Source organism: Canis lupus, chromosome 24, assembly GCF_003254725.2.
Source record: "Canis lupus dingo isolate Sandy chromosome 24, ASM325472v2, whole genome shotgun sequence".
Lineage (NCBI taxonomy): Eukaryota > Metazoa > Chordata > Mammalia > Carnivora > Canidae > Canis > Canis lupus.
The window spans coordinates 13,544,045-13,560,160 of record NC_064266.1 but is presented as its reverse complement, the minus strand read 5'-3'; the positions used below and the strand labels follow the sequence as shown (position 1 = coordinate 13,560,160).

Genomic DNA, 16,116 nt, shown 5'->3' with positions numbered 1-16,116 from the left:
GGAGGTTTTGGTTTTCTTTTCATTTTTGTCTGAAAACATCTTTATTTTACCTTCATTCTGGAAGGATACTTTCACTGGGTATAAAATTTTAGGCTGACCATTATTGTCTTTTAGCACACTGAAGATAAAATTCACCTGCCATCTGGATTCTCTTATTATTGGGAAGCTGTTAGTCTTAGTGTAATTCTTTTGAAAATAGCTTGCACTTTTCCTCCTTTTCTTGCATTTAGGAATTTTGTGTGTGTGTGTGTTCTCTGGAGGTTTTCTAAAATGTATCTAAATACATTTTTGAGGTGGCTAGATGGATAACTTTCCTCAATAGAAACTCACCAAAAATGGCTTCCATTACATTATTTACATGTAAAATAAAATGGATCTTACTCCATCAACTCAGTCTTGTAACTCTTTTCAGTATTTTCCATCTTTTCATTTCTCTGTGCTACCCTGAGGGCAATTTTTCTCTAACCCTTTTTCTAATTCACCAATTCTTTGTTTACCCTGCTCTTCTCCTTTTTTTCTGAGCTTTTAATTCTAGCTTTTCTATTCTATTTTATTCCATAGTGCTATTTGGTTTATTTTTAAATCTATAATCTATATGTCTAGCTTATTGCAGGGAAAGTTTCCTGTGAGATTCTTCATTCTGTACAGGCCACAGGCTTTGAGTTATAGCCCTACCCTACGGGGCTTTCAAAAGGTGAATTCAAAATTTCCAGCAGTAGCAAAATCCCCTCAGGGCAAAAGTGGATTCCCTGTCTAGGTTTGATGTCCCTGCAGTTTGGGCCTGATCATTCTTTAAATTTTTGTGGTTCTTAGGTTGTTTAAAGAAGATACTTTATTTATTTTTTAAGATTTTATTTATTTATTCATGAGAGACACAGAAAGGCAGAGACATAAGCAGAAGGAGAAGCAGAATCCCCGTAGAAAGCCTGATGCGAGACTTGATCCCAGGACCCTGGATCACAGCCTGAGCCAAAGGCTGATGCTCAACTATTGAGCCACCCCGGTGCCCCAAGAAGATAGTTTTAATATTAAATCCAGCTTTCTTGGTTGTTTTCAATGAGAAGGATAACCCAAGTAACCTAACCGGAGATAGAAAATACCCACATGGCATTTCTAAAATGTTTGAATTCATTAACATCTATATTGGTTGAAGTTCACCAGAAAAATAGAACCTGTAGAAAATTGAGTATTTACCGCAGAACTGCACACACATACACCTGGCCTAGGCTTCTAAGTCAGAACAACTAAAGATCCAAAGAGAATGGAAAACTATTCCAGACCCCATTCGATAGATCTGCAAAAGTGTATGTGTTACAGATGGCCACTGCCTCCCTTTCAACCATCCAACATTCAGGAGAGTCTCCCCTGTAACTCACATTACTGTAAAAATAAAGAAAAGGAACTCTAGGAAATGTAGTTCAGCCTAAGTAAGTCAGCACATTACAAAACTCTCATGCTATTACTTAATACTTGGAAATTTTCTTATTAAAAAATGAATTTCTCTTTACAGATTCAACTATATGGGGCACCTGGCTGGCTCAGTGGAGCACATACCTGCTGTTCCCAGGGCTATGAGTTCAAGCCCCAAACTGGGTGTAGAAATTACTTAGGAATAAAATCTGAAAAAAAGATTGTGATTACAGACAGCCAATATGTAAACAAATCTTTAGGGCAGAGAAGAGGCTCCCCTTAGGCCTGCGTGACATTCTCCAGGCTGCCTCATGGATTTCTGTTATCTATTAGCTCCCATAAGGCAACTGGGTTTGAGATTTAACCAAATTTGGAATGGAAATTCACATAGTTGTCATTGATTCCTCCCCCTTTTCTCGGCCCCCTTAACTTTTTTTCCTCGTCCTTTACCCCTACTTTCTTTCCTAAGGATGAGGAAATGTGAAGTACAGTGATGGGTATATAATTTGGAGGAGAAGGGATCCAAAGAGAACTTGCCAGAGCAGAATGCGTATGTGTTGATGATGTTGAGATTCTTCCCACAAGAATTGAGTTTAACATCAGGAATAGGATGAGATGGACTTTAATCCCATTGACTTTAATCTGCCCACTTTCCATAACACAAAAGTCTTCATGCAACTATGGATCCCCCAGAAAACCTTTTGGGTTAACTTCTACTCTGTGTGCCTGCCATTTTGCATGATTTGTGTGAATTTTGCCAATACTAATTAGATGTTTTATTCCAAATGTATTTCTAGTTTGTTTCTAAAGCCCTGCTTTGGTATAACTAGAATAATAAAAATAGTCAACACCCACTCCCTAAATTCTTTTTAAAGCAAAGAATGTAAATATTTCATTACCTCAGGAACCACTACCTGATTCTACCATGGCCCTCAACATTTTCAGGGGAAGGATGGCAAATTCAAATCAAGAGAAATATGGGCCTGTAGAATATCAAACAAGGAATTTTCCTGGTGCTTTGAAACATTTGATGAAGCAGCATATGGAGACCAGATAAAAAGCTATTTCAAAGGAAAAAATGCATGACCACTGAGCAGAAAAATGCTAAAGAAAATTTCAGTTTAAAATAGGAAAGCAGTTTCTAAGAGCAGGAGTCACATTCTCCGTTTCCCATGTATTCTGCCTAAGGCCAAATTAACAAATAACAAATCTTCCACGTGGAGTCCTAGTAATGCATTTTCTATCAACAAACATCAATCGATACAAATCTTCCACATTTATTATAATCATTTGCTGAGGACAATCTTTGAATTTAACAAGGAGATCTTTGACTTTGTAGGTGAAACCAACACTCAAGTAGTATTTCCATATTTCAAAGAGTTTCACATTTCAAAGAGTTTTATCAATAGAGGTAGATTTAACTTTTGCTAATGTTTGTGATGGAATAATAAACAGTTCATGACATTTCTGATAGTTTGCATGGATTCTCTCTCTACATACCCTCTGTGACCATCACACACACACTCACACAAAAACAACTTTATACAATTGGGGGTGTGCTTAACATGTTTAATTATTTTGGCATCAAAATGGATTTTGCCCTCTCAAATTATGCTAGCATATGGGAAATCCTGTGTAAGATAGTAGCCAGCAGCATGTATATGTTTTTGGTGACATGTAGAAACCAGGTTATATGTTGTCTTCTAGCTTTGGCTGGAAAGGATTTTTTTTTCCCTTTTCCTTTGATTCTTACATATTGTTTTTAAAAAATAGTTCTTAGATTTTAGGAAATACATAATAAGCTGTTGCAATTCTCATTTATTATTGGGACTTTGTTCTAGGTGGATTCAAAAACACTGCAGGACTTGCAAAATCATAAAACAGGACATCTTGATAATTGTTGAGGTACCAGTCGCAGTGTGACTGCCTTAGCCAAAGCCACCATCCTTTCTCAGCTACATTTCTAAATAGCCCCCTAACTGGTCTTCCCACTTCCACATGTGCCCACTCACAATCTATTTCCAACAGGGCAGACAGAGTCATCTTTTAGAAGATAAATCAGCTCACTCCTCAGTTCAAGTCTCTTTCATGGCTTCCGTCTCTCTGAGAAGTAAGAATCTACAAGGTCCGACATAATCTGACTCCACTTTGCTGTATCCCCTCTTTGTTTCCTCATTGATCCACTCTCTGCTTCAGCCATCCTGGGTTCCTTGCTAGGACCCAACAAGTGAGGCCAGTGCCATCTTGGACTCTTGTATGGAGTATTTCCTCTGCTCAGAATGTTCATTTATTCTCTCAAGGATCTGCTTGGGCAACTCCATCCTGTTGTTCAGGTCTTTGCTCAAAGCTTTCTTTATGGGGCACCTACCTGGGTGGCTCAGTCAGTTAAGCATCTGCCTTCAGCTTAGGACATGATCCCAGGGATCAAGCCATGCATTAGGATCCCTGTTCAGCAGGAAGCCTGCTTCTCCTTCTCCCTCTGCACCTCCCCCTGCTTGTGCCCTCTCACTCTCCCTCCTCTCTCCTTCTTGTTCACAAATAAACAATAAAATTTTTTTAAAAAAACTTTCTTTTCAAAGAGGCTTTCCATGACCACTTAAATGTACACCCTTTCCACCACTTCCCCATCCCTGGCATCTCCTCTTCCTTTTATTCAGCTCTACTTTCTGTTTTTCGTAGTATTTATCACCTTCTCTCATTAGATCATTTACTTCTTTCTCAGATGTGCTGTCCAGTGTTATCCCTCCCTAGGGAAATGTAAGCTGCATTTTCACTGGAGGGTTGGGTTTTGACTGTTTTGCTTACTGATGCTCTTGAGTTCTAGGCACCCAAGAACAATGAGAGGCACATAGTTGGTGCTCAATAAATTTTTTTTTAAACAAATGAGTTATGTAGAGGGCTAACAAAACTCACCTTATGCATTTAAAAAATAGATTTCTCTCTTTGAGAGAGAAAAGTATAGCCATTAAGCCCAGACTCACTGGGCTGTGTTGTTCAGTTGCTGTCAGGGATTCAATACAATCTTTTTTCAAGCTTCTTGACAGTAGTAGGATTTTGTAGAGATTTTCTCAAAACTACTAGTTATAATCGTATGTAACATCTGATTCCTACAGAGGGCAGGCAAGAACCAAGGAGAATTCAGTTGCCAATCCCATTGCATTTGTGGTTGGAAGTGTTGGAATAGACAAAGGAGATAGAGATTTTAAATCTCCATTCTAGAAGGTACTCCAGGAGAGCTCCCAGACAAATAATTTGAAACAACCAATGATTAGAACTCAATTTCAATGCCACAAAAATGACAGCCTCCCTTTTTTTCCCACACAGGGGGACGGTTCCTCCTCATTCTTGTCGGAAACTTGCCATGAGGATCCCTCTGTTTCCCCCAACATTACTCCCCCCAACCCTCAAGCTCTCAAGTGGTGACCACCGTCCTTCCGGCCAGGTAGGACTGGATGGGAGGGGTCGCTTTTGAGAGAGTGGTGGCATGTGGCCATCAGATTTATAGGCATCATTGACTTGCTTCTTTGTTTTTCATACTGCCCTGTCCCCCACCAGCCTTTCTCTACATTCCCATTCTTTTCCTGCCATAGTTTTCAGCTACACCCATGATGCACCCTCATCTTTACCCATATTCCCTGGTATTTACTTTTTCCAGCATTGTTCTCTCTGTTCTTGACATTAAATTCCATTCTTCCCTCTTATCTTCTTCTTTCTTCATTTTATTTCTCTATTTGCAAAACTGGCTTCCTTTTAGAACTTGATCTTTCTCTCTTACACTCACATTGTTATTTCTGCTTTTGAGACATTTTTACGTTCCTACTTCTTGCAGCACTAGTTGCCCACAGTCTTACTATCATATTAAACTCTAGTGGGATTAAGTTATCTCTCAGCAAGTCCTCCTGACCCACTCCATTCAACTTACTACACCCTTCCTTTTAAAAATCCAGCAAAAGTCATTGTATTCCCACATGATATTTTGAATTAAGGGGATAGCTCATGATTTCCTGATTCTCTAGTATCAAGAGCTTTTGAAAATAACCTCACTAATAGGAATGCTTGGGCCAGGGGCTGCTGGTTGGAGCAAAATGAAGCTCAGATGTTAGAGAGGACTTTAACTTACTAGAGGAAATGCATCATGAAATCTACTATATTCCTTTTGCTAATAAGAAAACTGGCCCAAGTTATTCCAGTGCATATGCATTTCAGGGAAAAAAGATGTTATTGTGATTATAAAGAAAGCAAAATACATTTATTCTGACGTATTGAAAGTAGATTTCTACAGTGAGGCTCATGTTTTTGTCTTCAAGCACTTGTTGATATATGAAGCCATATGGTTTAGAAACATGTCAAAGAATTAGTGAAAACAACTTTTTTGGGGAAAGAAAAGGTATAATTTCTTTCTCTTCCTCTACATCAATCACCACATGCAGTGATGCTCTAGCTCAGCACTTTTCAAGCTTTAATGAGTGTATGAATTACCTAGAGATCCTATTAAAATGCATTCTGATTCAGAAGGTCTGGATGGGACCGGAGATCTGCATTTCTTTTTTTTTTTTTTTAAGATTTTATTTATTCATGAGAGACAGAGAGAGAGAGAGAGAGAGAGAGAGAGAGGCAGAGACACAGGCAGAAAGAGAAGCAGGCTCCATGCAGGGAGCCCAATGAGGGACTCAATCCCAGATCTCCAGGATCATGCCCTGGGCCAAAGGCAGGCATTTAACTGCTAAGCCACCCAGGGATCCCCAGAGATCTGCATTTCTAACTGGCTTCCAGGGGATACCCTTGCTGCCACATTTCCATGGACCACATTTGACAAGCAAGGATCTAGTACATTCCTACCTCTTGGTCCTAGCACCTGGAAGGAAGAGCTTAAAGCTGCTTTCCTCAAGTTTTATTGTATTTTAAAATTTTGGCCTAATCACGAGCTTGACTCTCTGATATCTTTTTATTTATTACTGTGGACTCTGCCACTAGAGAAAGGCAGAAAATGCCGTTTGAGAGCAAAGCTACAGCCTGGCTATGAATTCCATCAGTGTCTTCCCAATAGTGATAATCTTGTTTCCGTGGTGACCTTGTAGTAAAGCCCACATGGGAAGGTGGAACAGGGGAAGGGTGAGTGATATTGATTCCTCTAGGAAGGAATCAGGGAGACCTTGACAATCACTTCTTCATTTGGCTATAAATGTTTAGGGTATCTTTTAAGTCATCAGTTATAAGCATCATTGGATTTTTTTAATGCTCTTGTTACTGTCCTGGTGTTTTTGAGTGTTATTATGAAACATTTAATGCCACAGATAGAATATTGAATTCTCCCTGAGGAGGTGAATGACAATGAAGTTCAGAATATGTGACTTGGGTTTTGTTTTTTAAAACAAATGCAAGAGATACCTAAGTATCACATTTTGGTTCCTGTGCTCTATCAGGCTTATAATGACTGGTTCACCAGTTGTTTTTCCTTTAGAAGGTCAACTGAGTTTCCTGCTAGCAAAAATATTTGTTTTCAAGAGATAAGTATTCCCATAATACCTGGACATTAAGAAAATCTTTAATCACATAGTTACTTTTGTCCCTTTAGCTTTTCACATATAAAAGGCAATATAAAAATAAACCAATTTCATATGTTCCATGAGAAAATAGATTTCATTGCTAAAACAGAACAAAAAATTACATTGTTTTGTACCTGAAAAAGAACAAAAAGGCCTTTTCTACTAGTATATGAAAAGTACATTTTTGTGCCTCATTTAATATTTCCTCCAAATGTTTCACTCACCTCATACATTTCCACTGATAGATTACAGCTGAACAGAAAATAAATGAATAACAAGTAATAGTACATAAAGCCATTGCTCATTTGCTAGAAAAGAGTGATTTTTTTCCTCTAAGATTGATCCTCAGAATACTCATCACATAAGTTCTTGAAATTTCACATTTTAAAATTTGTGAATGCAAACCTTCAATGATGAAAGGTGTATTTCTTGTTATCCGCTAGAGATTAATAAATGGAGGTTAAAAAGGTGGGTCATATTTTTAACCGTAGTAACTTCTAAATACAAATCACTATATAGCAAGATTCCAAATAAACAAAAAAGGATGTTTGCTCATTCTGGGTATACATGAACCCTTTGCATAAAGACAAATATAAAAGGATATGTGTGTGTGTATATATATACACACACACGCCCCTCAATGTCTATAAAAATGCCAGTGATATAGCATTGAAAAATTATTAATTTATGTCAAGAATTTATTAAGTGCCTTCTTTATTCTGGGCTGTGCCAATTTTAATTTCAATAGGAAGCACAGAAGAGCAAAAAACACAGGTCCTACCTGTTCTTAAATAATAAAGAGCAATTCAAGGCCATAGGGGAGCATTAAAAAGGCTTTTTCCCCCTGACAAATAAATAATAACAAAACAACTAGCATTTATCAAGCACTTACTATGTTGCCAAGCACCTTCAGAGCATATCACATGTGGTATGCTCCTAGTCTCACCATTGCAAAGCAGAGGAAACTAATATTCAAAAAAGTTAATAGACTTTCCCAAGATCATACAAAGAATGTCCAACCTTAGAGACTGCATGCTATGTATTACGCCCTTCAGCTTTCTTAGTAAATATCTGAAGCCATGATTTTTTTATAAATTTATTTTTTATTGGTGTTCAATTTGCCAACATATAGAATAACACCCAGTGCTCATCCCGTCAAGTGCCCCCCTCAGTGCCCATCACCCAGTCACCCCCACCCCCCGCCCACCTCCCCTTCCACCACCCCTAGTTCGTTTCCCAGAGTTAGGAGTCTTCATGTTCTTTCTCCCTTTCTGATATTTCCCACTCATTTTTTCTCCTTTCCCCTTTATTCTCTTTCACTATTGTTTATATTCCCCAAATGAATGAGACCATATAATGTTTGTCCTTCTCCGATTGACTTATTTCACTCAGCATAATACCCTCCAGGTCCATCCACATCGAAGCAAATGGTGGGTATTTGTCGTTTCTAATGTTAAGCCATGATTTTGTGATCTAGATGTCAGGGGTGTAATATCTCTTGCTCACATTTCATGGACAGGCAAGCAATAAAGGTGTACCATCTGTGCCCCCAGTATACACATCTGTAAAATGGGGAGACTACCTAGCTGGCTCTCTGTCAAGGGAAAGAAATCTCTCTGAGTGGCTGAAAGGAATAGACACATTCATGACACCAAACGCTGTTTCCTTCCTGGTGGTACACTCCAGGCTTCATACGTTTTCAACCGAATCTGGCCAGGAATTTAGCCCCCAAACTGATCACAACAGCAAGAGTAATTAAATCTCATAACAAGGATGTTTGAGTTTCTCAAAATCACTTGTTTTTAAACTAGTGTCTTAGAAAAGAACATCCCACAGGATTAGATGTTAGAACACTTCCAGCCCTGTGAAACACAGGGCTCCACCTCCAGGGGGTCACCATTGACAGCAGCTCCCAGGCCATGGGAGAGAGGCAGGAAAGGTGTTTTCTGTGCTCATCATATCCAGCGGGCAAGCCATGCCAAGCATAGTGGAGACTGAGACAAGTGCCACCTGTACAAGTGGGTTAAAAGGATTTTGACACATCCATCTCTGTCCACGGCTGCTAAGGCTCACTGTTCTTCTCTTTAAAGCATGAGGATTGAGGACGGAGACCCTCGTCCCCTCCCAACTCTGACTCTCCTCCATCCTCTCCCCTTTCCTCTCTACTCCATCCAGCTTATGCACGTTGGGGCTGAGTTCAAACCAGAGACTAAATCGCTTTGCTTCCCTGGAGATCTTGCCATTCTCTTCTCTCTGCATGCTCCCCCTCTAGAACACCCTCACTAACCACAACCTCCTTCTCCCACTTGAAAAGTTATGTCCTGAATTATACAAGATAGAAGTTAGGGTACACATTGGGCTTTGCACGAGGGCCAAGCAGTTGTTTTCATGGTTTTCATTTATTCACTAAAATAATAAGTACTCGGCCCTAGTGTTTATCCATGAAGTTACCAGGAAATCTAAAGGAACATCTTGGAAGAGAAATACCTTTTTTTTAGATGGTATTTAAGTCCTGTCATATGGGGCTTCTCCTTTTGTTCCTGAGTTTGAGTGAGGGGAACTGCTTTGGGCTAACTTGTGAAACATTTGAGCAAGAAATAAAGAAAAGATTCCTAGGGTTGGAACCTCTAAATACCCAGATTCCCAAGTGTCATTGTGGGTCTCTTCGAATATCTTTAAATGTGGCAACAAAGGGGCTGTCTGCAAGAAGAGAGTTGTGTACGACTGGGCAACCTTTTCCTGACCTCCTTTGTGTCCAGGAAGAAGACGATTAATTAAATTCAGAAGTTTGCCACTGAAATAATAGGTATGAGATCCAGAGACTTCAGGGTGTTGGAGGACTCATTAAATAGGGTTGCATAAATATCATGCTGAAAGATTTAATGAGTCCATAGGGTCACTTATAGAACAATGAAGCAGAGATGACCTAGAAAAAAATAAATTAGAATCGATATCGTGCTTCCGAATTAACAACTATAGATTGCTATATTAACACCTGAGATGAATTCTATAATTGCATCTTAATGCATCTTCATGTTCTCATCCCAGGAAAAATGAAAATTGCTTATTTTTAGCGTTTTACTTGCCAGTTGTAAAAACAAATTTATGTAGGTGTGTTTATTTCTGTGATCTCTAGGAACCATGAATGCTTTCAGGAGCTACAACTAGGTAAATAGTGTTAATTTTTTTCTTTTAATAATTCAGCTAATACTTACTGGATGCCTACTGTAGAGCAAGCACTAGGTTAGATGCTGGGACATAAAGCAATGCAAAAAGATTTCAAAGCTTGCCCCCTGCCTCAAATTGCTTACAGTCTACTGCAGCTCTGGCCTATACAACTTCCTGCAATGATGGAAGTGTTCTATATGTAAGATCTCAATGCAGTAGCCACCAGGCACAAGTGATTATTAAGTATTTGAAGTGTGGCTAATGCAAAGGAGGAACTGAATTTTCAATTATATTTAAATTGTATTTAAATTTAAGTACAAAGAGCTGCATGTGGCTAGTGGCTAACAATGGGCAACACAGGTGGATAGTATGCTGAATCTTAATTCCTAATAAGTAATCTACCTTTATTTAAAGGATTCTTTAAAGGGAAGCACCTGAGTGGCTCAGTTGGTTAAGCAGCTGACTTGATTTGGGCTCAGGTTACAATCTCAGGGTCCTGGGATAGAGTCCCACATTCAGGTGTGTGCTCAGCAAGGAGTCTGCTTGAGGATTTTCTCTCTCTCCCTCTCCCTCTGCCACTCCCCCTGTGTGCTCTCTCTCTCACTCACTCTCGCTCTCTCTCTCTCTCTCTTCCCCTCTCTTCCTAAAATAAATAAATAACTCTTTTTTAAAAAATAAAGGATTCAAAGGATTTGTGTTAGGATAAAAACACTATGATCATCATGATAATAGAGCTGTTCGCAGGGGAGGAAGGCCTGACACATACTGGGGGAAACCAAGGAATGCTTCCCAGAAATGGTAACCTTTGACCTGTAGGGTTAAGTAGAAGTTCATCGAAGAGGAGGAGACAGGAAGAAATTCTGCGTGACCTTGTGACAGAGCCTGAGGTATGAGTATTATGCTATTGCTATGGAATTGCATTATTTGTATGTTGCCTTAGTCCATTTGGGCAGCCATAACAAAATATCTCAGATGGGGTGGCCTAAACAACAGAAACTTATCTTCTCACAGAGGTCCAAGGTCAAGGTGCCAGCAGGATTGGTTTCTGTGAGGCCTCTCTCCTCAGTTTGCTAACGGTGCTTTCTTGCTATGATCTCATATGGCTTTTGACCTGCCCTTCTGCACAGAGAGAGCTCTGGTGTCTCTTCCTCTTCTTATAAGGACACTAGTCCTATCAAATTAGGACCCCACCATTATGACCTCATTTAACTTAATTACATCCTCAAAGGCCTCATCTCCAAATAAGTCACATATGTTGGGGCTTCAACATAAGAGATTTAAAGAGACACAATTCCATCCATAAAACATGTCATTCATTCAATAGGCAAATATCTTTTTCTCTGGATTCTTTCTTTTTTTTCCTGAGAGGAGGTGAGACATACTTTACAGTCAACACACAAATTTACAGAAAACTATCATCTATTGATCTAGCATGTGATGATTTTAATCACTGCTTTTGATTTACCTATTGATAGATACATAGAGTTCTAGAAAATTAACAAGTAGAAAAATCACCTAAATTGTGCACCTCTCAGAACCCAAATGTCATTACATATTGCTCAAGCAAATATTAATATTAATTTTCCTTCATTCTTTGAAGACAAGCCAGTTGTTAACTTGGAGTTAGTCAGACTAGCTCACAAGAAGTAATTTAATTTTTTTTTTAAGATTTCATTTATTTATTTGACAGAGAAAAAGAGACAGCGCAAGCAGGGGGAGCAGCAGGCAGAGGGAGAGGGAGAAGCAGCCTCTTCGCCAAGCAGGCAGCCTAATACGGAGCTTGATCAATCCCAAGACCCTGAGATCATGACCTGAGCCAAAGGCAAATGCTTAACTAACTGAGCCACCAAGGCACCTTAATTTTAAAAAATTTTATGGATTCTGTGTGAGCCAGTTGTTCAACACAGCTATTATAAAAATGTAAATTATATAAACTTACAATTAAACAAGTTATATTAAAAACAAAGATAACAAGTACCCAAAACTGAGCTCATGCTGGCTAAGACATTTCCTGATTGTCTGCACTCTCAAGGGAGTTTAGATCTATTGTATCTGTATAGTGGTCCCTCTAACAGAGTGCTACTGAGCACTTCTTACTAAGTCTGCGTACAAGATCTTCCCTTCTGAAGCTTAACTGTGATCACAGTGGGAATATTTCCACCACAGAAATCAGGAAACACTGCAAACCAGGCTCTTCCTTTTTCTAGGAGAGCCACCTACCAAACATGTACCAGCACACCACTGGCACAAAACTTACTCTTATGGCATAGGGTTTTCCCAAGAGTTATACAGGTTTCCTATTGCCACTTACCACATCACAAACATTATTATTACCCACTTGTTGTAAACAAAATGAAACTTTCTGCTGAAATGTAATTTCTTACCTTTTTAAATCCTGTGTTTCTTTGTTCCCTTCACTAGAAAGGGGAAGTGCTGCCTTGCTGACCCATGGACTCAGTCTCTGCATATCAAATATTTGGGGGGCAACAGAAAGTCTCCTAAAACATAAACCTAGCACTGACAACATCTTTCGAACCCACCCAGCAATGTCTTCTACCTGAAAATTGCCACAGCTGTAACATAGTACCTCCCACTGCTAATACTACCCTGCAGCTAATACTAAGCTTATACTTGCCTCATTCCTTTGAAAGAAGACATTTTTGTTCCTACTAAAAGTTTTAAATGACAATAAATGAAATAGAATAGGAAACCTCTGGAGGTAAATAACAGTTTTCAGGTTAAGCTTTGTATTCTGTAGGAAACATTTCTCCCGATTGTTGATTTTTTTATTTTAAGGTTTTATTTATTTATTTATTTATTTATTTATTTATTTATTTATTTATTTATTTATTTATTTATATGAGGGAGAGAGAGAGAGAGAGAGCATGAGCAGGAGAGGGGCAGAGGGAGAGGGACAAGCAGACTCCATGCTCAGCAGGGAGCCTGATGTGGGACTTGAGCCCAAAACCCCAAGATCATGACCTGAGCTGAAGTCAGATGCTTAACCCACTGAGCCATCCAGGTGTCCCTCCACTGTTGCCCTTTTATACCACTTCCAGACAAGTAAAGAGTTGCTCATGTTTTGAAAATGAAACACCATTTGGCAGAATTCACATTCAATCTTTGATGCACACTACAATTAAGTCATGCCTGTGGTCTCTAAAATCTGAAGCCCAAGAAGTGAAAGTACCTGCCTAAGGTTACAGAGCAAATAAGGGACTCTATTTCCTGCTCTAGGTTTGTACATCAAATGGACACCACAAATACATCTGCTTTCTGATGAAAACCCTGTTCATTTATGATTCCTTTTATCACTGTAACACTTCATGAGAATCTTATGAGGTTGATTATAGAAGAAGAAATTCAAGCAGCAAAGATTAAGTAATTGCAAATTTTCACCCTTTCTCTGGGTGTAACTTACATCCACAAAAATCTGAAAATCATGAATCTAGAATAAATTTGAACATAGAATGGATAAAATTCTTGGCAAGAGAGCGGAAAGAGAAGGGATCCTAAGACTCAGATCCAGAAAACTCATTTTAAGAGATCTGGTAGAGGAGATAGAGCCTGAGACAGAAAAGGTACAACCTGTGAGATGGGAGGGAAACCAAGACTGCCAGAGAAGCCAAGAGGGGAAAAAAAAATGATGCACAGAGTCTAGAACGACTGAGTACAGAAAGGTGTCCTTTGATTTTAATAATCAGGAGGACCCGGTGCTTTTGGTATTAGTGATGGCTCAGTGGGAAGGTGTGACTGGGGACCGGATAAGAATGGGATAAACAGGAAGCAATGAGGGACTGCTTATCTAACAGTCTTCCAGAAGTCCAGACTTGAAGGGAAACAGAAATCTGGACTAGTCATGGGAGATGTAGGGAATAAGGGAACATGCATTTGAGAAGAGATTAATCAGTACTTCCAACTTATGGTCCAGTCTAGTTTATCATGAGACTGCTAAATAAAATGACTGCCAAGGGGCAGCCCTGGTGGCTCAGTGGTCTAGCACCTACCTTCAGCCCAGGGCGTGATCCCGGAGACCCTGGATCAAGTCCCGCGTCGGGCTCCCTGCATGGAGCCTGCTTCTCTCTCTGCCTGTGTCTCTGCCTCTCTCTCTCTCTCTCTCTCTCTCTCTGTGTGTGTCTCTCATAAGTAAATAAATAAAATCTTAAAAAAAAAATGACTGCCAGGCAAGAATCAGGAAAAAGGGATTTCACCTATTTTACTGTTGTCAGGGTTGTGGTTTTCTCTGATGAATCAGAGTTCTTCAGTGGAAGAACGATACTTCAATGAGTGTGCAGCATAAACTCTCACAAACTGTCAGGAACAATAAAGGGTTTCCCTAGACACTGGTTAAATATTAGGTCTTTTTTCTCTTACTATTTAGTATATTAACAATAATACTGATAGAGCTTTCATGATGATTCCCAGAGCTGATCCACAAGGGCACAAAGCCTGAATGGCTGCTGCACAACGCACCCTAGACCAAGATGTTTCCGCATTTGCCGTCCTCTAATTAGAATTCACTCTGCCTTGTGTAGCAGTGAAACTACTTGCATGTAATAAACTGATATATTTTCTCTTCTCCTTAAGCATCCTCCTTCCCTCCCTATCCTTCCCGAATCACAGCTCCAGGAAAGGAAAGGACAGGACTCCTGAGGGCAGGGCAGAAATCTTGAAAACAAGACATTTCAAGAGAGGAAAGGATTTCTCCAAATTCCTTTAGCTTCTTTGAACACAGACAGCCTAAGGGGCTGGAGTCTTACACCCAGTGATGACAGAACTCAGGGTAAGAGGAAAGTGTGCCCCTTTCCAAGCCTGAGAACTGTGAGAAAAAGGGTGAGAGAAGTGAGCAGGAGGTAAGATTTGTATGTACCTCTGTCACTTCTACTCTCTGGGCCCAAATCTGGAAGGTTCCCATATCACGTGTGTCCTGGAGGGAAGAAGAAAGATCCTGTATACCCTAGTGACAAAAAATGGTGGTATTGAAGGGGCTGCTGGAAGCCTAAGAACATGACAAAGATGCTTCTCAGGCCAGTTGGCTCAGACCGTGGACTCAAGCAGTGGCTACCAATCCATCACCCCAGATGGCCAACAGCCATTATTAGTCAGTGGAGAAATCTAGATCAACCACTTCACAGCAGAGACCTGTGAGGATATAGAAGGAAGCCTTGAAAAAAATAAATAAATAAATAAATAAAATAAAATAAATAAAAAAAAGAAGGAAGCCTTGTAAGTCTGAGCCTGCTGACTCCTCTTCTGCTTTGAAGGCACTCTGAGTTCTGAAATAGACTTAGCCACCATTTTGAGGAACTAAAAATCAGAAGGACATCTTTGAAATGCCTGAACTTTACCCAAAGAGACTGATTCCTACAAGAAACTTTTAAGGCCAGTTCTATAGAGAGTAGAATTGTGAAGCAACTCTAAGGAAATTGTCTTGCTTTTAATGGCTAGAAAGGTTTGGACAGCTTTCTTTTCTGTCATTAGAAGTATGGCTCCTATACTTCCTGGGAAAGTGGTTTGGGAACATGTTTCTGCGGTGACTCAAATGACAACCATTTCATGGGCAGACAGCTCACGAGCTGTGGTAGGCAGTGCTGGGCACTTCAAGTTGATTGAAAGGGAATGGGCTCCTGGGAGTTTGCTAACCTGATTGCAGGTTTCCTGGACACCGTGTCCCCTCCCGACCCAACACCTGCTGTGGCAGAGAGATGTTTGTAATGAGGTGAATAACAAACAGTTTCATGAAGGTTGGGTCACAAGGGAACAAAAGGCACGCTCGTCTAGGTGGAGCCAACCTTTTCCTGTTTTCTCTTATATTTTTCTCTACCAAATTGAACTCTCGTCAAAAGCTTTGGCAAGATTTTTAGTCAAAGCCTTTAAATTCACATTTTTAGAAGAAGTGTTTGCTATTTCATGGCTGAAAATCATGCTCAATTCTGCTGAGCTATAACCCGAAATTTGTGGTTTTTTGAAATGTGTAGCTCATCTGTAACTG

At 39.7% G+C, this 16,116-nt stretch overlaps 1 protein-coding gene across 2 annotated transcripts in view; it reads left to right on the top strand.

Moving 5' to 3' along the window:
* Positions 1-16,116, top strand: part of PLCB1 (phospholipase C beta 1) — a 670,476-nt gene that overhangs the window by 591,025 nt on the left and 63,335 nt on the right. Inside the window, exon 32 of one of the 2 annotated variants that reach the window (XM_025469337.3) lies at positions 4,735-4,852. The exons of the other annotated variant lie outside the window; for it this stretch is intronic. Within the exon in view, the coding sequence (XP_025325122.1) occupies positions 4,735-4,833 (99 nt within the window). The 3' untranslated portion in view covers positions 4,834-4,852. The remainder of the gene's footprint in view (positions 1-4,734; positions 4,853-16,116) is intronic. 2 annotated transcript variants of the gene reach the window in all.